General features: G+C 36.2%; 2 protein-coding genes across 2 annotated transcripts; one reads left to right on the forward strand and one right to left on the reverse strand.

Moving 5' to 3' along the window:
• Positions 1-153: 153 nt before the first annotated feature.
• Positions 154-18469, forward strand: LOC109062192 (podocalyxin-like protein 2). Its single transcript, XM_042749323.1, has 9 exons — positions 154-519; positions 4919-5167; positions 8863-9033; positions 10398-11083; positions 11902-11976; positions 15711-15867; positions 17176-17278; positions 17434-17581; positions 17798-18469. The coding sequence occupies exons 1-9, from the start codon at positions 486-488 to the stop codon at positions 18008-18010; spliced, it is 1836 nt and encodes a 611-aa protein (XP_042605257.1). The 5' UTR covers positions 154-485; the 3' UTR covers positions 18011-18469.
• Positions 18470-19626: 1157 nt separating this feature from the next.
• Positions 19627-23173, reverse strand: LOC122141711 (gamma-glutamyl hydrolase-like). Its single transcript, XM_042749712.1, is given in 9 exon segments — positions 19627-20203; positions 20392-20529; positions 20797-20887; positions 21775-21881; positions 22242-22331; positions 22334-22380; positions 22465-22548; positions 22721-22771; positions 22849-23173. Coding segments are annotated over 9 exon segments (933 nt in total). The 5' UTR covers positions 23052-23173; the 3' UTR covers positions 19627-20081.
• Positions 23174-23878: the final 705 nt, after the last annotated feature.

Here is a 23878-nt window from a genome sequence, read left to right on the forward strand (position 1 = left end):
TGGTTGGTTATGCACTGCGTGAAACTTGCGTTGTTGGTCATAATCGGAGCTTTCCGATTGGTCGACATCAGAATTCCATCGCTGGCTGTTCATTCTAGTTTTATTCTAAAAGAAGTCCGCGGCGTTTAGGACCCTGCGTCGCTGCAGCGGCTCGCCCGCAGTCACTGCGCCAGGAATAAAACCCTCCAAAATCCTCAATAAATCGCTGCAAATCCATTCACTGCTAGAAGAGCAGCAGACAAGCCTGCCGTCTAGTTTTGCTCGCAGTCACGCTTGCCGTTCTGCCCAGTATATCAGTTCTGCACAGTCTCGCGCCTCGTCTGCCCATCAGCTGACCTTTTGTTTTTAATTCCGATGATTAATTCGTGTTAGTGCGTCTCGTCGGTAGCGCACATTGAGGTCAGTAAGTCGCATATGATGCACATGCGAACGAACTGAAGCACTGACGCGATAATTTCTCACTGCGATCGTTTAAAGCTGCAGAGATGTCGGTCCCGTCTTTCCAGTGCCTGGTGTTTGGTGAGTTAAAAATTTTTTTTGTTGTGTGAACGATTTCTTTATGTAAATGTATAACAATTTTTTTTTTAATAATTTAAATATATGTAATAAAAATGCTAATGCATTTTATTAGTACTGTACAAATGATATTTTTACTAACTAATCTATTTTATATATAAAATAATGTCTATTTAAATATATTTCTAGCCCATTATAATGTTAATGTGTGATGCAAACCAACTTATTGATTATTTAATCACTGATACATGTCACTAGTTTTGTAATAGGGTACAGTAATCACAAGGTTTGATTTACACTGTTCGGTATTGTGTCTGAGAGCAGTATCCATCATCATTAACACTTCTCATTGTCTCCATGAGTGAGGAAAAAAGGGCATTGTTCTTTTCTGAGATGATCATTAATGATTTGTTTGTCACGATCCCCAGCATGAAGAGTGCGGTCACTGAAATCATTCAGGTATTTGTGTTATTGATCAGGTTGTGCAGATTACGGCACACGCCCCTTTTTCCTCCCTATCTAGAGACCGAGCTGATCTGTTCAGGTCCAGTCAGGATTTTCAGCATGATTCATCGTGTAACTGAGAAAAGAACATTTCGCAGCTGTTGTGGATGCTGATTGTGTTTGGCACGCTGGGTGTGTGATGGCTTGTCATGCCCATGAGGCCACAGCTGACACATTGTGCTGGTCAAAAGCCGCTCCAGACAGACTGATGACCAGACACAACAATGACAGGTCAGGTTTGTTTAGTCTAATGAGCAGCACAGATTCAGGCTCAAGCCAAGTCCCTGTTCAAAACCCCATTTCACTCTGAACTCAAATGGCATTTGATTATGTGCTCACCCTCTTTAAGTATTTTGTAACATATAATAGTGCCGTCCAAATATCATGGTATAAAAGACATGAACATGGTTTTACTGTGTTGTTATGGATATTGTGATATTCTTTCAGATATATTAGACTATCATGTAAATATAATTGTATGTGCATTTAGCATGGTAATCACCCAATACCAAAATATATATAAAAGTATTGCCCGGTTTTTATGGTATTACTATGGTGATATTCTATGATATTCTTAAAAGTACTTGTATACTGTAAAGTATACAATATATGTCATGGTATATGTCAAAATACTGTATTATTATTTAGTTACTGTACCATGTGGATACCATGGTGTTTTTTTGTAGGTCCTTGGAGTACCGTGTAAATACCATGGTAATCAAGCAATACCATAATGTATATCAAAGTATTACCCTGTTTTTGTGGTATTACTATGGCAATACAATGCCCTTTAAACAAATACCTTGGTATTTTTTGAAGTACTTTGGTGTATCGTAAACATTTGATGTCTTCGTCAAGGTGTTGTATTGTCATTTAATGTAGGTTATAGTTACAAGATCACCATGTAGAGACCATAGTTGTTTTTTACATTTCCTTGGAGTACCATGTAAATACCATGTTAATCACCCAATACCATGATTTATATTGAAGTATTTCCCTGTTTTTGAGGTAGTAGTATAATAATGTTTTTTTTTTTTTTAACACAAAGTACTGTGTTGTCATTTAATTAGGGTTATAGTTACAGTATCATGTTTATACCATGTCGATACCATCATAAATTGGAAATGCACCATTTGGAGAACAATTTAAATGGTCTTCATTCAGTACTATAGTGCAACTCATTCCCTCTTTAGCGGTATCAAGCACTGCAGACCTGCAGCTGCCAGTCTGTAGACTATAAATCTGACTCTTAACGCTCGATGCCACCTGCACCCACAGGCACTGCTGCAATGTAAGCTGGCACAGCCCAGAAACCCATTCAGGTCCGGGTGACATCAGCATTTTATCTTACCGCTCGTTTTGAGATGTGGCTTTATCTCTGATAGGAAAGGAAAAGAGATGGAGGAGGATTTAAGACTGAGAATTAATTGGCAGCCAAATGTATTCACAGAGTGTTTGCTGAAGTCCAGGTGCCTCACACTTTAAATTGGGCCAAGCTTTGGTGGGTTTGATGATTTATGAATCATTTTATTCTGTTTTCAAGCTCCTCGTCTCTTTTAGAGAGAGTCTGATACTGGCGCTGGCTGAACTGCTCATATATTTAGTACAATAGCTGCTATGTGACGGATCTGTGTTCGTATCAGATGGCAAAGGATTGTGGCGTCTTGGTCTGAACGGATGAATGCGCACTATATTAAGACGTCTGAAATCAGACAGAAACAGGTGGGCGCTTGTCATGTCGCGACTGCTATGATATAAAAACCACACTGTAAAAGATGTCAAGAACATGTCTGATTCATATTTCATTACCATTTTGTTTTGTTTTTTAACATTGGGACATTTTCATAACATTTTTTGCTTAATTTATGTTTTTATTTGGAGTGGCATGATGTAGACAGGTTATTGACCATCAGATCTTCCCGAAATAAGATTTTACCATATTTTCAAACTTAAAGTTAGAAACATCTTTGGGATATTTTATTTGTCTCAGGAAACATACTAAATATTTAATGATAAGCATAAATAAGTAGATTTTTATTAATTCAGAGAACTGACTAAAGAGAGATTTTTTTTTTTTTTATAAGTTCTTACAAAAATTTTTAGCATGACATGTCCTCTTTTCAGTAGTGCCTCCAAGTTCTTCTTTTGTCCTTCAAGTTTATGTACAAATGTTTCATTTGGTTCATCCAACTCCACAAGTGCAAAGATCCCAGATGGGGTTTGTTGCCGCAGTGCCTCTATAAATGAGATATAAGCTTTTATGATTAATGTACCATCCTAACGTGTGTCCAAACTTTGAGAGCATCTCTGGGGCAGAAGGCCAAAGAGCATTCCTTAGAGATCGACGTGTTTGGGTTCAGGCATCAGCAAAATTCTCGATTCGCTGTTCAAGCGAGGTCAGAAGTAGCCTTGCAGAAACCGGAATCCACTGAGGCAAAATAAGGTTGCGTCAACCATAATTAATGTGATTTACTGGGGTGGGACGTTGATGGCTAATAAAGACATACATCACAGAGATAGAGGTGACACTGTGTCTGGTACTTCACTTTTGGGATGCTTTACTGGTTGGTAGATGTTTAGGAAGAATCTAAATTTAAATTCTGTAATTATTACTTCTTTTTTTATTCTGAACTAGTATGGCCGTTGTTGACCAGTGACCATTTAGTGATTGTCAAGCGGTCCAAAAATGTCAATAAGGCATGATGAAAGTCCATATTGCTTTGTGCATTTGTATTCCAAGTCTTTTGAAGTCGTCAAATTGTTTTGCATTAAGATCAGACACAAAGTCATTATTCACTGATAATCTTGGCTCTAAAATGTTATTTTGAACTATCTATTTGGATCCAAGAACCAAAGATGTTCAGCATCGTCAACATCAAGCCTGTGCAACAAGTTTTTGCACTGTATGTGAAAGCAATAAGAAAGTGCCATGGCAACAAAGACGTTGTATAATGTCCAAATTTTGGAGAATTGTATGCTAGCTAAGTATTGATGTTCAACTTCAATAGACATTTTTGTTGCACTTTTCCAAGTTGATCGCTGGATATTCAGACTTCCAAAATCTGACGTGAATAGAACGTAGAATGAAGAATGTTTTTCGAAAAATAAAGTGGTCTTTTAATCTTTAATTCTCTCAGATTTACTCAGTAAATGTCATCTGGTTATTTGGGATTATACTCTCCAGCAGTGTCCCATTTTGGAAGTTTCCACAACATTGCATGGCTTGAGTTCACTGGATGTCCCTGGTCTCTAAAACCACTGGAACATTTCCAGAAGGCGAAGTTGACCGATTCATAAATTGGAGCAGGAAGTGCCCGGTTTTCCACCCTGTTAATTACCACACAATCACACACTTTCTAAATATAAAACCAGAGTCGCCGAGACGTCAGCCTGCTGGCCTCCTTAATTAAACCGAGCCTCGCTAGAGAATGTATTTCATTAAACAGATCCATGAACAAAAACTAAAGCCATGTCAGAATTAGAGAACTGTGTAATGGCTTTTAAAAATCCAACTTGGCTCCAACAGAAGAGCAGTTCTTACCCAGGTCGCCGCCTTTTCAGCTATCCAGTGTTTAAACCAATGCTAATCCTGTGGTGACCTGGTAGGGCGAGGAAAGATAAGACCGGGTGGTTTGAGAGACAACAATAAGCCGGGATGATACAGAGCCAGCTGTGGTTTGAAGCCCATAAGGCCGGGACTCAAAAGATGTCTCCAGACAGTGTTTGATGGATGCATACATCCTTGAAACCATCTGTCACTGTTGAAAGCTATTAAGAAAGTTTCATTTGAGGTGAAGGAATTGTTTTTGGTTCTTTGTTGCTGTGTATTCTGATTTGTGTATTGCATGAATCCAAATTCAAAAAGTGAGCTTTTAATATCTCTTTTTCTTTCATTTAGGTTCAGTTCTCCTGGTTCTGGTGTGTGCCAAGGTTCTGAGTGCTGGTCCAGCGCTCCTACCCAACCCTCTCCACTCCCACGGGCCAGTTCTGGATGTTCCTGTAGGCTTTGAGGAACATGATGAGGTCTCGAGGGAACGCAGGCATGGCTTCATGGAGAGTTCTCAGGAGAGCTCCGGGTTCTTTAGCGAAGACAGCGAGGATGGCAAGAACGCTCATATCGAGACCAAAGACACCAGCATTGACCTAAGTGCCATGAAATGGTGAGTAGAAGCAGTAATTCAAAACATTATTCATGCATGTTACTACAAAGTCATCAAGTTTATGTAAACTTTCAAAGGCATAAAGAAAATGACTTTCCTTTTTCATCTGATGCCATGAATCTCATTTGTCAATCAAGGGTGGAAATATTCGCTCTGACACTGGAATGACAATTCAGATTCAGAACAAAAAATGTTGGTTGCATATTTACGTAAAAAAAGGGTCAAGTACTTATCGTTTGTCAAATGGCGGTGTTAACATATTTACTCTGACAACAACTTGACTTGATTCAATTATGAATGAAATTTGGTTGCAATATTACATTGAAAAATGCATCAAGTGCTTATCATTTGTCAACTAGAAATGTAAATATATTCGCATTTAAATATATAAACATTTTGACGATTAAATTATGAACAAAATTTGGTTGAACATAATTTCAATCAAAAATGGTAACAACTAGAAATGTAACTATAGTTGATCTGACAGCGATCAGATTATTTAATTATGAACAAAATTTGGTTGTATATTTATGATCATACTTGCCATTTGTCAACTCGCTCTGACAAAGACAAACAAACAAACAATTACAAACAAACTTTGACTGCAATATTATATTCGAAAATTTTAATTTCGCAACAAAATTTCATTTGTTGCAACCAAAATTGCATGTCATTGGTATATTAGAAATGTCAATATAGTTGCTCTGACATTGATCTGACTTGATTCAATTATGAATTAAATTTGGTTGCATATTTATGAGGAAAAATGGGTCAAGTACTTGTCTTTTTTTTTGGTCAATTATTAGCTCTGACAACTGTTTGACCTACTTACATTATGATTGAAATTTGGTTGCGTATTTGCAACTGGAAAAATGTCAAGTACTTGTCATTTTGTAAAGCTAGGGGTGTTAATACAGTATTTGCTCTGGCAACGAATTGAATAACGAACATAATTTGGTTGCAATAGTATGTTCGAATGTGGGTCAAATGTTTGACATTTATCACCTAGGTGTGTAGATATACTTGCTCTGACAATTATAACACTCGATTCATTTCCTTTTGAAATTTGGTTGTGTATATATGTTCGAAATTGGCTGAAAAAGTACACGCTGCTGCTGTAAATTGGGCAACAAAGGCACTGAATGACGACAGATTCATATTAGGTCAGTACCTCTGTATGACTCACGCCTCTAGACACAGTTTATTTAAATCGCAAAACTGACTCGATTGCCAAAGAGGCCGTTAGATGTGTAAAGTGGTGTGAACAACAGCTTTTAGGACTCATTACCGTGCGTCATTTCCTCGACACCTGCAGTCCCCTCCTGATGTTTACCTTTTTTTGTTGTTGATTAGAGTTTTGTCGGCTTTAACAATTCCATTGATGTTTCTTCAGTCCACCTTGCGGATGTGGACATGTTTCGCAGCAGTGAGTAGAGAAAATATACCTACTTTCTACACAACGCCTGGGAATTAATGTGCCTGAAAACAGTATTATTTTTAGTTCACCTGCTAGCTTGCTAACCGCAGTGGCCTGTTTCCCGGTGTGTGCGTACGAGGCAGAGAGAAGGACGGAGCTGTCCAATGATTTTCTGCCGTGAGGAGTGAAATGTTTTTGATTTTCTCCGGTGGATATCAGCTTGAGTCAGGTGGCACACTCACACTGTACACTAAGTGAGACATCAATGTTATAATTTCTCATATTAGTGATGTAAACAAACCCATAATCCCCTAAGTATTAAACCTTGGCACGTAACTCACTCACCACTCACGTTTTCCTTTGAAACATGTTTTGGTTAATAGTTGGACTAATAGTTGGGTGCACTGAATGGACTTGAAGACAACAACACAACTATCTGCTTTAGAACTCGAGACAAACTTGCAAATGTTGGGTTAATTGTTTTACACAAGCGCACATATGGAAGATGAGTGAATTTGTGGACACAGCAGTAAATCTGAGCGTGAACACGAGAGCCTGTCACACTCAACCGCTGCTGAATGAGTAACGCGCACGCTGTGTCACACCGCAGACAGGCTTGACTGATCAGCCATATGGAGACACAGGTGGACACAACCATGACTGAGAGCTTGAGTGTGTGTGTGTGTGAAGACACTTCCATCACCAATCTCCTCACCTACACCTCCTCACAAACAAAATCACCATTAAAATGATTATTTAACAAACAAACTAACAAACAAACTCTATCTATCTATCTGCTGTTCTATTTATCTATCTATCTATCTATCTATCTGTCTATCTATCTATCTATCTGTCTGTCTGTCTGCTGTTCTATCTATCTATCGATCTATCTATCTATCTATCTATCTATCTATCTATCTGCTGGTCTGTCTGCTGTTCTATCTATCTATCTCTGATCTATCAATCTATCATCTATCTATCTATCTGTCTGTCTGTTTAGACAATCTGTCTATCTATCTGTCTAGATTTTTAAGACATCTATCTATCCATCCATCTGCTTATCTATCTATCTATCTATCTGTCTGCTGTTCTCTCTATCTTCTATCTATCCTGCTGTTCTACCAATCTATCTATCTATCTATCTATCTGTCTATATATCTATCTCTCTATCTGTCTGCTGTTCTTTCTATCTATCTATCATCTATCTAATATCTGTCTGTTTAGACAATCTGTCTGTCTAGATTTTTAAGACATCTATCTATCCACATCCATCCGCTTATTAATCTATCTCCCTGTCTATCTATCAACCATCATATCATCTACCATCCATCTATCCTACCTATCTACCTTCTATCCAATCTCTGTTGTCTATCTCTGTCTGCTGATCTATCAATCTATCAATCTGTCTGCTGTTCTATCTATCTATCTATCTATCTATCTCTGATCTATCAATCTATCATCCATCCAAATATCTGTCTGTTTAGATTTTAAGACATCAATCTGTCTATCTATCTGTCTATCTATCTGTCTAGATTTTTAAGACATCTATCTATCCATCCATCCATCTGCTTATCTATCTCTCTGTCTATCTCTGCTCTATCAATCTATCATCTATCTATCTCTATCTGTCTGCTGTTCTATCTATCTATCTATCTGCTGTTGTCTATCTCTGTCTGCTGTTCTATCTATCTATCTCTGATCTATCAATCTATCATCTATCTAATATATGTCTGTTTAGACAACTGTCTATCTGTCTAGATTTTTAAGACATCTATCCATCCGCTTATCTATCTATCTATCTGCTGTTCTCTCTCTATCTATCTCTCTGTCTGCTGTTCTGTCTATCTCTGATCTATCAATCTATCATCTATCTATCTATCTGCTGTTCTATTTATCTATCTATCTATCTATCTCTCTATCTGTTTGCTGTTCTATCTATCTATCTATCTATCTATCTATCTATCTGTCTATCTGTCTATCTATCTATCCCTGTGGTTTAGTGCTCTTCTATCTAGACTCTCTGGAGTTTTCAGTCTTCTTGTCCCTTTCACACATCCACCTGTCTTTAATGAGTGTGAAGTCCTCCAGTTACCTGTATGCTTTTCATCCCAAGCCAATAGCAGTTCAGTAATTGAACAGAGGGAGGAATGATTCCACTGGATCTTAGGCGATGTTGAGAAACACAGGCTGTCAAATTTGGAGATGTGCTATTGTTCTCTAAAAGACATTTTCTGTACATGTATCTGTTCGTTTTTGTGCTCTCAGAGCGCTGTCTGATGCCCAAGAAGGTGGGACCTTGTCGTATGGCGCTCCCTCGCTGGCACTTTAACCCTGTCACTAAGAAGTGCGAAAACTTCATATTTGGGGGCTGCCGAGAGAATCGCAATAACTTCCTGTCACTGGAGGAGTGTGCCAAAGCTTGCCACACAGTCCCTGGTATGCTGTTTTTTTTTTATTACATCCAGTTAATATAATTTTCTTGATAAAGTATAGATATATTGGCTCTCTCCTGCTGACGCTAGACAATAGCTCTCCTCATTACAGCACGTCTCAGTGTGGCAGTGTGTGCGTCTCATGAATAATCAGGCTGCGATCAAGAGCTCTCGGGTCCCTGATGTGTGTGTTGTGCCAGACGCAGGTGCAGTGCTGCAGTGCAGCTGCTCGAATATGCTGTACTCAAGAAACAGAAGATGAATAAGACAGTGTGCTCCCATCAGATCTTACTACAACATATCCTACTATACTATAGTGTGAAAACAACATTTTCTTAATAAGTGTTTGCTCTATACCACACTATAATAAACTATCCTGTTACACTCAACAAACTACATTTTTACTAGGCTATGCAAACACTATAACATGCATTCAATATGATTTACAGTATCCCACTTAAGATGGACTACTGATATTCACTCTTTGAAACTTATCGGTTATCGGTTGTTTAATATTAAGTCTACCATAGTGCAGTACTTTTCTTAAGGAAATGTTAAGCCCATTTTTTAGATGTAGCCCAAAAGAAATCTGAAAATAAGTTTCCGACCATTTAAATCACAACTTAGCATCAATACAATGGCATAAACAAAAACAATAAATATATACGTAATAGTATTTAAATCAAAATCATTAAAATATTTTAATATGTAATTCTTATTATTATAATAACGTAAAAATTAAAAATAATAAAAGCATAAAATAATTTTTATATATATTAAATAAATAATTATATTAATATCATTAATACACTATTCTAGTTTTTGTTAATATTTTGAAATAGTTTTATTTTTATATTTTCTATTTGCAATTTAACTTTAGCAACCGTTTTAGTAATTTAGTGGTTGTGGGTTTTTTTTAGTATTTGTATTTAGTATTTCAGTTTTAGATTTATTGCATTTCGTTGTGTTTAGTTAAATCGGAAATCTTACTAACTGGATTTATTGTAATTTTTTAAAAAACAATATACAATTGCAGCTTAGCATAAGCATAATGTAGAATAGTTAAGTACAGTTTAGTGACAGCATATAAATAAAGAAATAATTATTGGTTCTCAGACAATTAACTTTAAGATAATATGTATTATATCAGTCATATGAAAACAATATCGATTGGCCTCTAAAGCTCAATAATATCAAATTTGAAAAAACCGACTGCAAAAACACTATACAATTGCAGCTTAGCATAAGCATAATGTAGAATAGTTTAGTACAGTTTAGCACAGTATAGTTTAGAATAATAGAGAAAATGTGTACTTTGATTTATGTCTTCGAAATGTTTACAACTTTTCTTGCTTTATTCCCTCATAGATTACAGCCCTTCGTCCCCAGAACCACCATCTTTGCCACTTTCTCTGAGCCAAAAGCCCGCTGAGACGAATTTCTCTTCCCCATTGTTTGTCCCTACAACTGAGGCAATCGACCCGGATCAGTGGGAGAGTGATTCAGAATCGAGCGGCTTCCCTCTCCACCCCTTCTCCGGGCCGTCAATCGCAGGTGCCGAAGACCACGCCCACTCCACAGCCACGCCCCCTATCCTCGGACTGGCCCGTCAGAACCAGCCAGAGGCCACAGCTGGGCCTGACAGGCACCTGACATCTGACGACCCGTTTGATGACGAGAGGGGCCATGCTGTAGCACAAGCACCCACAGCTCCTGAAATCGGGCCCCTGCCGAGCCTGGAGCCCCTGCAGCCCGACAAACCACACCTGGATGATTCTGAGGAAGATGAGGACGAGGAAGAGGTAGTGGTTTTTCCCACCGAACCAGATGAGGAGGAAGAGGACGAATGGCGGTACCTCACCCCGCTCACATCCAGACCCTCGTCCTCCCCTGCTTCAGATCTGCCGCCCGTGGTCTTCACCGAAAGCGCCTGGCAGGGGGCGCCGCTCACCACAACCGAGGATGAGGAGGGGGCGGAGATTCGTCACGGCGGCACCGAATATCTCGCCGAAACGGAGCTGCACGACTCAGAGCTGTCCCAGGAGGCCGAGCAGGTACTCAGCGGCAGAAAATAAGAAATTAACTGAGCTCTATAACAATATGTAATAATATATAAAATAATATATTCCTTCTTGTATAAAATGTTCAAACACAGTGTCCATCAGAATTCAGCTGTAGGTTAGATTCTCTCTGCTCAAAAATACAAATATGTACCACTGAATAATATATGCATATATCACAAACAGTAAAGTATATCATGATATAATACTATTAATAATAGTAATAGTAATAAATAAACAAAATAAGAAATGTCTTGTAAGAATTTGGATTAGCTTTTAGATTTTCAGCTTTAATTTTAGCTTAAGCTTTAATTTTTTTTTTTTTTAATTTTCTAAAAATTCTATTATTCTTGTAGTAATTGTGGTACTTCATCTTCACATATTTGTTTCAGTAAGTGCCAAGGCAATATTTCTAATTTTCATTTAGTTAAGATTTTAATTTTCAGTTTTTCATCTAATTTCTATATATATGTCAACTTCTAAATTTAAAAATAATAATAATAGTATTAATAATAAGTTTTAATTTGATCTAACAATAACATATACTTTTTATCATTTCAACTTTCAAAAATGTTTGACAAAACAAGTATTAATCCTACAGGTGGTTCTTGTTATAAAATTCTCAGTTGTTTGTTTGGATGAAATATAGTGTGTCTTCTTGGAAATTATTTCACGATTGATTTATCTGACTGCGTTGGAAGAGTAAAGTGTTTATAGATTTGTTCTCCAGGCAGGCTGTCAGCAAGCATTTTGGTTAAACCACAACAATTCACTGCAATCCAGTGACTCTCTTTGTTTCTCGTTCTGTGCAGGTGATTTGTGTCGACTGGAGCAACCTTGCAGGAAAGGGCTACGTTATACTCAACATGACGGACAACCTTGACTGCGTAAGTGCTGCTTTTTCACAAAACCCAACCCAAAACTCTCTAGCTAGCCTTAACCCAAACACATATTGTTCTTGCATGAGCAAACCACTTGAATTTTCTTCATAAAAATCTGTTTTTCCATCACGATTCGAATGAATTACTCTTAATTAAGGTGCATGTTCTGCTCAGAGCCTGTTTCACGTACTGCAGGAGAAACGCTGATCCATGCAAGAACACCTCCTCATAAAAAACCACACAAACAACAAAACTAACCACAAACAACAAAAAAAACTACAAGCTCTGAGCGCATTTGTTTTATCAGCAGCCTGAACAATCCTCTGGCCTTTGTAGAGAAGAAAAAAGAAAATGTGATTCTTAATCTCATGAACTCGTTAGCAGCACTGCAAAATGCAGAAGCGAATGTTGTGTCTTAAAGCTTACTCTTCTCCTACTAGACGTGTCAATTATTTTATTTAAAGGAATAGTTCACAAAAAAAAAAATATTTACATAAAATGCTACCCTCAGGACATCCAAGATGTAGAAGAGTTTGTTTTTTCATCAGATTTGGAAAAAAGTAGCATCACATCACTTGTTCCCCAATGGATCCTCTTCAGTGAATGGGTGCCGTCAGAATGAGAGTCCAAACAGCTGATTAAAACATCACGATAATCCAGAAGTAATCCACACCACTCCAATCCATCAGTTAACGTTTTGAGAAGCAAAAAGCTGTGTGAAACTAATTCATCAGTAAGACGTTTTAACTTCAAACTGTTGCTTCTGGCTAAAATACGAGTCCAAAATCCAAAATGACGCTCCCTCCAGTGATAAAGTCCATCTCCTGTTGTCTCTCACATCAAAATAAACCACATAATTGTTTAGAACTGCTTTGGACTATTTTTGCTTGTAAACAAAGCTTGATCTGTGCAGATTTCTCTTCTGATTCAGACGAGATTACTTTTTCACTGGAGAAAACAATATTATGGATAGAAGATGTTTTTGAAGTTAAAAACATCTTAATGATGGGTTTGTTTCTTACAAACACACATCTTTTGTCTTCTCAAGATGTTAATTCATGGACTGGAGTGGTGTGGATTACTTCTGGATTATTGTGATGTTTTTATCAGCTGACTCTCATTCTGACGGCACCCATTCACTGCAGAGGATCCATTGGCTATTAAGTGGTTTAATGTTGAATTTCACCAACAAACAAAGTCAGTGATCAGAGCTACTAAATTGACAATAAGTTACCACAAAAGTGGTCCATATGAATTACAGTACAAACCAATGATATTTAAAGCCCAACCTGTTTCGGTGCGCCATATCTGAATGTAATTTTCATTGAATAATTTGGGTCTGTTCTTCACATAAAGCATCGTATGGCCTCAGTAGATATAAAATATAGTGCAAAATTCACATTGGCTTTTTATACTGTGGTTTTCTGGTGGTTTTCTGTCATTTTTGGACCTTGACCATGCCAGTACCCATTCATTTTGGTTTATTAATTAGCATAAAAGAGTAAAGCGATCCAAAGATCATAAGCAGAATTTTGTTTGAGAATTTCATTTTGAGATCTCGTATAGTTTATTATTATTTTGAGTTGGTTTTATATTTTCAATTTTAGTTATATTTGTAGCAATTACGTTGTGTTTTTTGTAATTTTTATTAGTTTTTTTATTAGTCTATTTAGTTTCTATTTTAGTTTTACTTACAGTGATTTAACACACCAACACAAAAAACAAAAAACAAAAAATTAAAAATTTGAATTTGCCTTCACAACTACCTGAAATATATCTGTACTCCCAAGTGTAACATGCATAGAAAAAATACATTTCTGGCCATGAATTAATAATTTGTTCCCATGACATATTAATTCATGGCCACGTTTTATCCATTTGTTCTCTCATTTCAGTAAATCGTGGCCCTGTTGTACCAAAATTAGGAATCTAATAAATTAATCAGTAGTAGTGGAAATTAATTCGTCATAATTAATGAATTCAGTCATAATTAATCAGTCATTGGAAGTAATCCTTAATTCGTGGCAATTACATCTTATGTTTTTTTTTTAGCATTTTTAGTTTTATTTTCAACGATAACATTTCTGTCTTTGACTCAATCACTGGACAGTTTGAGACATTATTAAGATCTGAAACTCTAGAGGAGAGACAAAGGGAGAAACATCTGAGACTTCAGCTTCAGTTTCTCTGTTGATCCCCCTGCTGTGTTAAGCTACCCAGTGATGTTTTATTGGCAACATACACATTCTCGCCGGCGTAAAAGAAGCACGGTTGTCTGTTGCCACGGTAACGCTCCAGTGCCACGTAATTGCAGCATGATCGCGGAGAACTTTCCCCCCACTGACACTCTGACAGCTGCATGCTAAACTGCCGAATCTCCTGCGATGGAGCCCTGCTTTGAGCCCGAGCAGCACTGCAGAGCCATTGATCACAAACCAATCCGGCCCACTGCACGAGAGCTCGGAGTCTCCGTCTGAATGACTCGGCAAAACTGAGTCTAATTTCTGCAGCCTGTCTGTTTCTGTTCAGAGCATGTTTATTACTGAGCCTCTTGGGTTTAAACGTAAGGTGGAGGAACATCTTAGACATGACGTCTCAGTAACAGACAAAGCAGACCTGTTTTTAGGTGGGTCACTGGATGTCTGTCTGTGGAGAGTGTTGGTTTGGCCCCATATTTCGTTTCAAAGAATATTTTACTTTTTCTTTCAATCATCCATAGGTATTATATCATCATAATAATACCTGTTTATTTACTTGATTTTATTTGCTGTATTACATTTCAAAGGTGTATTTTCTGACACACTCCATGTTAATTCTATTTTATATAAATACAATATACATCTCATGTATGGTATGCTCATGTTTTATTCTATTTTTATTTATTAATTGCACTTTATGAGGTATATATTTATCTTTTTTATACTGTCCAATAAATACATAAATTTAGTGCATTTATACTCCCATTTTATTGTATTTATTTATTCATGATGCATAAAAAGACACACACGCATATGCATATATATATATATATATATATTTCTTCTTACTTTATATATATATTTTATGTTTTTAATATTTTTGGTCCACTATATTGCATTGAGCTGTATTTCATAAGGTACATTTTAAGAACATTTATACTCCTTTTTATTGTATTTATTTATTGTTTGTGACTGCATGGTGCATTAAAGCTTATATAATTATATGATCATATATTTATTTTAATTTTGTTTGCTATTAATTTTTAGGTGCATTTTCTGACAAATATAGTATAATTTTTTGTTTACACCTTAATCATGTTCACATTTTACTTTGACTTTATTTATAGATTACACCGTTTTTTTAATTTATTTTTTATTTGGACATTTTTACGTAAATACAATTTCTGCACACTTATACTCCCAGTTTTATTGTGTGTATTTAATGTTAGCAACATTACATGTTTTTCACAGTATTTCATATATTTACATTTGTCCCTATTTACATTTCAATGTGAATTTTCTGACAAATTCCACATCATTTATTCTCTCAATTTAGTTGTATTTATTTATTAACTGCAGAGTTTCATGTTTTTTCATGATATATATAATTTTGAATTTTATAGCCCTACATACACACATAGTTTTTGGTGACAGTGGAAAAAAATCTGATTAGTATATATATAAGTATAGTATTAGTTTAGTTTTACCATTTCAGGACAGTGACATTTTAGTGATGGTTTGTGTCTTGTGTGTGTCTCACAGGATGAGTTTCGTATGAGGAGCGGCGACAGACTCCTGGAGATGCTAGAAAACACATTCTCCAGAAAGAGGAACATCCCACAAGGCTCCTGGCTCATTTTCCTCAGCAAACCCACACAGCAGGACCACCAGCTTCTGATGGCCTTAGCCAGCGAGCAGGGTAACACACACACACACACTCAGGGCCTCTGTGGTCACATGTAATGTGAGGCTTATTGTTTAAATGAGAGGTGTTAGTAATTTGTTGGCTTTTCATTTCATGCTCTATATAAAAGTATAAAAATAGCACATATTATCGCTCACATCTCTGTGCAGTGCATTAGTGAGATGTTGTATCTGCTTAGGTGAATCTTACAAAGCATGTTAAAGACTTGTTTGAGGTCGTGTACAAAAGAGAGTAAAATGGAGTAATTATATTTTGCATTAAGAAAATTAAGACTGATTTGGTACCCGTTTAAGATGTTTTGCATTCTAAAATATTTATCATCTTTTTTTCAAGACAGTGATGCCCATTGTGCCCCCGGTTCTTATTACCAAAATAAAGAAATTAGGTTACACTTATTTTATAGTGTCCTTGTTACAGTGCAATTTATTTAAGTACTCCGTAATTTTAATTAACAACATGTACTTACCATATGGTTAGGATTAGGGGGTTACAATTTATTTTAAGGTGTCCTTGTTACAGTGTAATTTATGCATTTTAAGTGCTGAATAATATTAATTAACATACATGTACTTACTATATGGTTAGGGTTAGGATTAGGGTTACCTGCATGTTTTTTTTTTTTTTTTTTTTTTTCATGCATAATTTATGGAGATAAAATGGGTGCCTAGTGTAATGTGTAACAAGAGAGAGCTTAAAATAAAGTGTTACCTATTAGGGTTTGGTTTTGTGCTATTGCGTGTATTTATTTATGCATAATTTATTTTTCTTACTATAGTAAGTTCATGTAACAAGGACAGTGTAAAATATAGTGTTTCTAGAAAAAAATGCTATGTGTACTGCGTTAAGCTAACTGAGACTTGTTATAGCACTTGTATATCATTGCGCTTTTGTTGATTTTGATTGCTTCCGTTGTCCTCATTTGTAAGTCGCTTTGGATAAAAGCATCTCCTAAATGTAAATGTAAATCATTAAATTATTAAATTATTCATATGGTATGGTTGTATTGGTTGCACTGAATGTGATTTATGCTAATTTATTTAAAAATGTGTTCAGATAGAATCATTTTGTGGATTGTGGAAAAATTTAGGAGTAAATGTGCTTATTCGTTATTTATTTTTAAAAGCATTTACAATGCAAAAAAATCCTAATGGTCCTAAAATAGGTTAAATTTTCTTTACTAACTTGTATACTTTATTTTTTGATTCAACAATTCTTTATTAAATTAACGCTCTTTAAAAAAAAATATATACTTTTTATAGTATTTTAGTCTAATTTTCTTTTCATATTGTCTTTTTGTTGAAGAAATTATCCCTCCAAAAGACGTCCTGTCAATGTTAGGGGAAATCACAAGAGGTCTGAATGAGGTGAGACTAATGCAGCAACTAATAATAAATAATATAAACTTATGTAAGATGGATGATAATTTATAATAAATATTTTTGGTTTTGTTTTATTATATAATAAAAATAAAACTAATCTAATTTAATTTAATTACATTAATTATAATATAATTAATTTAATATCAGAATTCAGAATTTTTCGACCGTGAACACGTAACACGTGCCACTCAAGGCCCAGTCAGACACGTAGCGACTACGGAAAGCTGTTTGTGGTTCTAGTGATCATCGGATCGGTTTGTGTGCTCATTATTGCTTCTGGAATCATCTATATCTGCTGGCAGCGTCGTCTACCCAAACTCAAAAACATGGTAGGTCTTTGATATGGTGTTTGCTTAAAAAAACTGAGGTACGAGCCCAATGTTCCGTGGTATTGACAAATTATGCCGTCAACACAACTCGGGCGCGATTAATAAGCAACTCGAATTCTAATGACTTACCTCAACGTTCTCTAAATGACGTCTCGGGTTCGAATCGAATTACTATTTGTCTTTGGTTTTGTCTCCTTTGCTTTATGGCGCGTTCGGTCGAGAGGCGAAGAGCTGAACTTTGTGGAGAACGGTTGCCATGACAACCCCACGCTGGACGTAACAAGCGACAGCCAATCAGAGATGCAGGAGAAGAAACACAGCGCCAATGGGGTGACGGTGGGCGGAGACGGCGGAAGCGGTTGGCAGGTGCTCGTCAATAAGCCCGGGAAAAACGAGGAGGACAACCAAGAGGAAGACACGCACCTTTAATCCCGGGAATACAATCAAAAACAAAACAAAAAAAGCGGCATGAGAAAGCAGTATGGCATTACAGACTACGAAGGCACAAAACATTTTCAAGCTTTTTCGAAACATCTGCTGTATAACATGTGATGTCTTTTGGCTTTCTTTATCTGCATTACTAAATTCAGATGGACTAAAACGCGACTTGTATGATATGGGAACATTTTTAATGCAGAATTAATTTAAATCGAATGTGTCAAACAATCAAAAATCAGTTTGAATTTTTAGGGAAAAAGTTTCTTGCACTGTTAAAGCAATAGTTAAACCCAAAACGTAAAAAATATGTCGATAATCTCACACACGTCGTTCCAGATTTTCTGCCATTTTTTTTCTTCTGTGGAGAAAAAAAAAACGAGAATTTTTAAGTATCTTCACAACAGTAAATTTCCACTAGGAATAAATGTGACAAATTAAATTTTTTTGGTAAGATAACGATGGTCAGTGGGTAGAAACCTGATGCGATCTTTTGATGCGAAACAGTTTTACGGAACTGTAGCTACTTAAAGATTCTTAAAAACTTGTTTCATGTAAAAAAAAAAAAAAATTGCAAAAAAAATGCATACAGGTTTGAAATGGCTTTGTTAAATTATTAAATTGATTTTTCTTTTTGGGTGAGATACAGGAGAGGAAAAAAAAAACACGAGTGTACTTGAAGACAGAGAAAGAGATTGTACCAAGGTTTTTTGATGTTGTTTTCTCGAAGATGTAGACACTATAATCAGTCATTCTCGGATTTACTTATTTTCAATGCAAGTATTTACAGTTAAGCAGTCTGCATATTGTGTTTTTACATGCTGAATGCTGGATGGACGCCTGCCTTGCTCCTTTATTGTGCATCAGAATGGCTGCTCCGTACTGGATTATGTCGCTTTTGTTAAGGTTTTTTATATATATTGCACCTTTAACGTTGCTCAGCACCAACGGCCTCCAAAGCATAACAAGATTCTCCTTACAAAAGAATCTTTCACATAGAAATGTGTCGAATGGAGCTAGGTAACGATTTCTTTAATGTTTTCAGTGCGCATTGAAGTTAATCTTTTAAACGCAAAGTAAACGGTGATCACAATAAAAAAAAAAGTGTTAAATTAGCTATCATAGTGATGGATCTTGTTTATGGTACAGTATATGTGTCATATAAAGAACAATCTTAATTGTCGCCATAGAAAGTATTTCCTTTATTCATTTCAGTGCATGAAACACTGTAGTATAAGTCTATGCACATGTCAGGGCTCAACTGATTGTACACACTTTAGCAAACGTGAACCGTTCATGTTTAACAGATTTAAATGGTTAGTACTCTAGACACGCTCTATATAAGCCGTACATGCATTATTTTTGTGGTATAAAGCCTTGACGTAGGAGAGTTTGACGCCAGTGTAGAACGCTGTTGAACGCTTCTGTTTTGTACCTTTAGTGTCCTGGTACGAGAGCTATTAGCAAACTTTCACCCATTCCATTTTGATTTTGTACCTCAAACTGCTTTATGTATCTGATTGTAAGGAGATTTAGATCTCGTTGTTTTCTGGTAATTTTGTGTTATCCCACCTCTTAAAAAAAAAGCTAAATAAATGTTTTGCAGAAGTCTTGTCCGACCCTTTTTAAACGTACCATGAAGTTTGGACTGCCCCTACTGGGTAGTGAATGAATTACCATGTACATTTAAAATATTTAGGTTTGTTTTCCAGTTTAAAGTTTAAATCTATATTTCATTTTATTTTACATTTTAACATTGCATTGGTCATGCTACTGAACCCTGTGAAATATAACATTTTTAACTTCTGAACAATGGCACTAGAAGATACATATTATATAATATGACTTCTGAAATTGATATAACTGTAACAATACATTCAGTCATGATGACTCTAGAACACTTCACATATACAATCAAGAGCTACTTAAGTGAGTCAGAATCATGAATGTTACAATTATTCATTCCAAACATCAAGTTTGGGCAAACTTTGAGGAAAGAAATAAAAGCAATACTTTAAAAAAATAAAAGAAATAATTTTTCTGCCACGATGAATACTGTGAACACTCAATCGAAGTAGTAGTTTTGAAGAAAGATGCTGTTCATGCCTTTGAAGACAGGCTGATAGTTGTAAATCAGAGCTTTTTCTTCTTCACTTTGCGAAGAAAACTGATGATGGTTTTTCATTGCTGAAAAAAGAAAAACAGCAAATTAAGGCATAAATTAAGTGGTCAGTAAGACTCTAATTTTAACTTAAAAAAAAAAAAAAAACCTTAAAGATTTAACACCAAGTTAAGCTAAATTAAAAGGGTTAACAAATGCAAAGACGAGAGATTCTCTATTTCACATTCAAATTTCCATTTTTTAGTTGACCAACCTTCAGAAACAAAGAAGTGGGCAGTGTAGAAAGTGGCTTTGATGGCTGAGAGCGTGTGCACCATACCATCTTTCTCAATCCACTCAAATGGGCTTTTCTCTGGATGCCATTGAACAGCATAGAAGGGATATTGATATGCTACAGGATATTCAACAGAGGTTCGTTAAAAACTTTTTGATATAATATACAAGTATACAAATGTAATTAATTTATATAGTCATCACTTATATTCACTTCTACACACATATTTACTTCTACATGTAAAACCAACCAATTAGCTCACTACAGCACAATATTATGGGTGAACTCAATTTAATGAAAAACAGCTGACAGTGGGACTCCCTGAATGATGGGTTACATCACACACACACACACACACAAAGAGATGCTCTGTAGCATTCATACCCTCCATGGTGGAAATGAACTCCTTCTTGCCATCTGTGTTTGTTGTCAGGACTCGATAAAAACGCTTAAGCTTGGCATTGCTACTGTAATTCTGTAAGAGCAAATCATGTTTAGACAACAAGAAAAAATAGCTGAAGTAGACAGTGACTGATCTGCAGTGTTGGGGGTAACAAATTTGAGTTGCATAATCAGATTACTTTTTTCCAAGTAGTAAAAAAAACTAGTGAATTAATGCATTACTTTAAATTTACAACAAAACTTTTCCCATTTGTTGACAAACAACTAACGCCATTTACTTTGTTTTCCCATTTATTGACTGACAGCTCTCTTGTCCTCATATACTGAGAGAAATCATTAGTAAGGTGCAGATGCATTGTGTGCCCTGTCTAAACATGATATTTAGTTTAGTCCTAGACTAAAAGTGAACATGCATTTAATGATTTCACTCACACACAAACACAAATTCCGTATTCCTCAAAATGAAATTAAAACAGTGAACTGCAATCTCAGAAATTATGCAAACTTGCAATAATTAAACCTGTTAAATAACACAAATACACTTCATATGATTGATCTCACTGCTAACCTTTGATGATTCAATACGAATAAGCAATAAGCAAAAACAACAAACGTTGTTTTTTTAACTGCTCAAATAAGAGTGTTATTGTTATTAATTTATTTTTGTTAGCAAGCCCAGCCCAGGTGAGAAATAGTAACGCACAAGTAATGTATTGCATCACGTTCCATAAAAAGTAACAAAGTAACGCAATTAGTTACTTTTTTAGGTAGTAAGCAATATTGTAATGCATTACTTTTAAAAGTAACTTTCCCCAACACTGCTGGTCAGTATGCAGAAAGAAGTACTATGAGAAATACAGAAGTCAATGTTTCTGGTTTTGATGGCATTCCATTGCATGGTCAAATTACTTCTGAAAATAATTCTCATATGCATAAAACGTTATTAAATAAAGTTGATACCTGTATGGACAAGCTCCAGCTGTGGAAATTAGACGTGATGTTCTCTTCTGACAGAGACTGAAGAACATCCTTTGGAAACTTTTTAAACAACCTGCTGTTTTGAGCTCCTGTAATCAATCAAAATCATTGACCGAACATCATTGTGCTTAGCAAACAACCGTAATGAGCTAATGCACAAAATAGGTAAACCAGACAACACAAACTGTGCTTAGCAATTTGTCATATGCCTTTTAAGATTTGGTGCAATAACATATGAAAAATGTTTAAAAGAATCTAAAATAAAAAAAAACAATAACATAAATCATCACATCTAACATCTAATGTGTAAATATTATAAAATAAAATAAAAAATAAAACAAAGAACTATTCTATGTTTCCAACCCACCACCCATTAATTACTATATTACTAGTAAGAGTTTGGCATTGCAGAATCTGACATTTGGAGAGAAACACACAATGTTACCAACCTGGGCTGAAGGTCAGCGGCAGTGCGACTGCTTTGGTGTCAGTCAAGGTCAACAAGTTCTTGTTGCTGGTCAGAACCGTGAGCTGCTGAAGCCCTGGCAGGTGCCCCAGATCGGAAAATAATCCGAAGCATCATTAGCCGGGTGTGGTTAATAGAGAAGAACCATCAAGGAATATTCAATCAGTTCAAACTAATTTTCACAATGATGATGTTTTTAACTTACCTTTATTGCAAGTTCATAGAAAATCCTTGCCGCTCTGGTAAACTGAGACTTTTCGATGTCCACATTCCCACCAGGAAGCAGCAAACTAAAATGGGTAAAGCAGTCATTAATAGTTGAACATGTTTTTGGAACATGTTAACCGGTTTCTAGCTGCTCTATTAATTAGATTACAATTTGGACCAATTATAAACCAACTTCCATGTTCCAAATATATCTACCAAGCTTAATTAGGTGCCAAACTAGTCAAACTCACTCACCCATTTATTGCATTGAACAGTTTTTCATACTCCTCCTCTGTGCGATTTATGCTGCAAAACAAACATAATTACCTTTATGTATTCTATTATTCTTTTTAATAATAGCATGTAGCTTGTGTTTAACATACTGAATTGGTACAACCCTGGCACCAGCTGACTCCAAGTGTTTCACATATGACGCAGCTATATAAGAAGAGCCCTGTGCATGAGGGTCGTCCTTTATGTTTTCCTGGGCTAAGATTCCTGTAATGCAAAGATATACATATATTAGGCATATACATTGCCTTACGATAATTAACCATGGTTTTACTTCCAAAAAAAAACAAAACATGGTGAAAACAGTTTAAATATGGTAACCACAAATTGCCCATGGCTTAACCATGTTGTTATACAGATGATAACCAATCCGCCCCCCAAAAAATACACTTTTGGCTATTAAAACCAAGGTTAATTTTAATAAGGGCAGCATAAGGCTGTATTGGTTTGCTATTTGTCTTCCAGACTAATCAAGTAGCTGGTATCACAACCACAAGCCCACAAACTCTTTAAAACCATCAAACCAAACCAACTTGGACTAGTTAGGAGAGCAGCTAACCGCTGACGTGGCTTTTTTTATGGCAAGGTTAGGTTTCCAACCATGTTTAAAATGCGTTACGAGACAATGCTTTTAAGAGTTGTAAAAAAAAAAATAATCCAGAAGAAACGAGAACGTTCTATCGGCGCTGAGCTGCGGAGAAGGATGTGTGCGATTTAAAATAAATAAATCAATAAATCCCAGACGGGCTGCTAAAAAAAAAAATCCAGACAGCAACACGACATCGCAATCGACGCGGACATTACCAGGTACTGCGATTTACTACCTTACCCGTCCCAGTGATTCAACACCGACAGCGCATTGGCATCATATTAGTTACCCGTTTACATTACGAGCGCATGATGCTGGAAAACCGCATTTAGAAAGCGGTAAAACACCGCGAGCACGAGCACCTGGCGATACATCCACCTCAGGTAGCACACCAAAGGAGGAAATAAATGAAAGCTCCTAGATGTTATCTGTACAGAGCTCCACTGTCGGTGTCAGGCTATTTAACGAAAGCTGCGCCTGGATCCGTTTATCCGCGACCGAGCTGCGCCTTGACACGCGTGAACTACTATTGA

Source organism: Cyprinus carpio, chromosome B22 (assembly GCF_018340385.1).
Source record: "Cyprinus carpio isolate SPL01 chromosome B22, ASM1834038v1, whole genome shotgun sequence".
In the NCBI taxonomy this organism is placed as follows: Eukaryota; Metazoa; Chordata; class Actinopteri; order Cypriniformes; family Cyprinidae; genus Cyprinus; species Cyprinus carpio.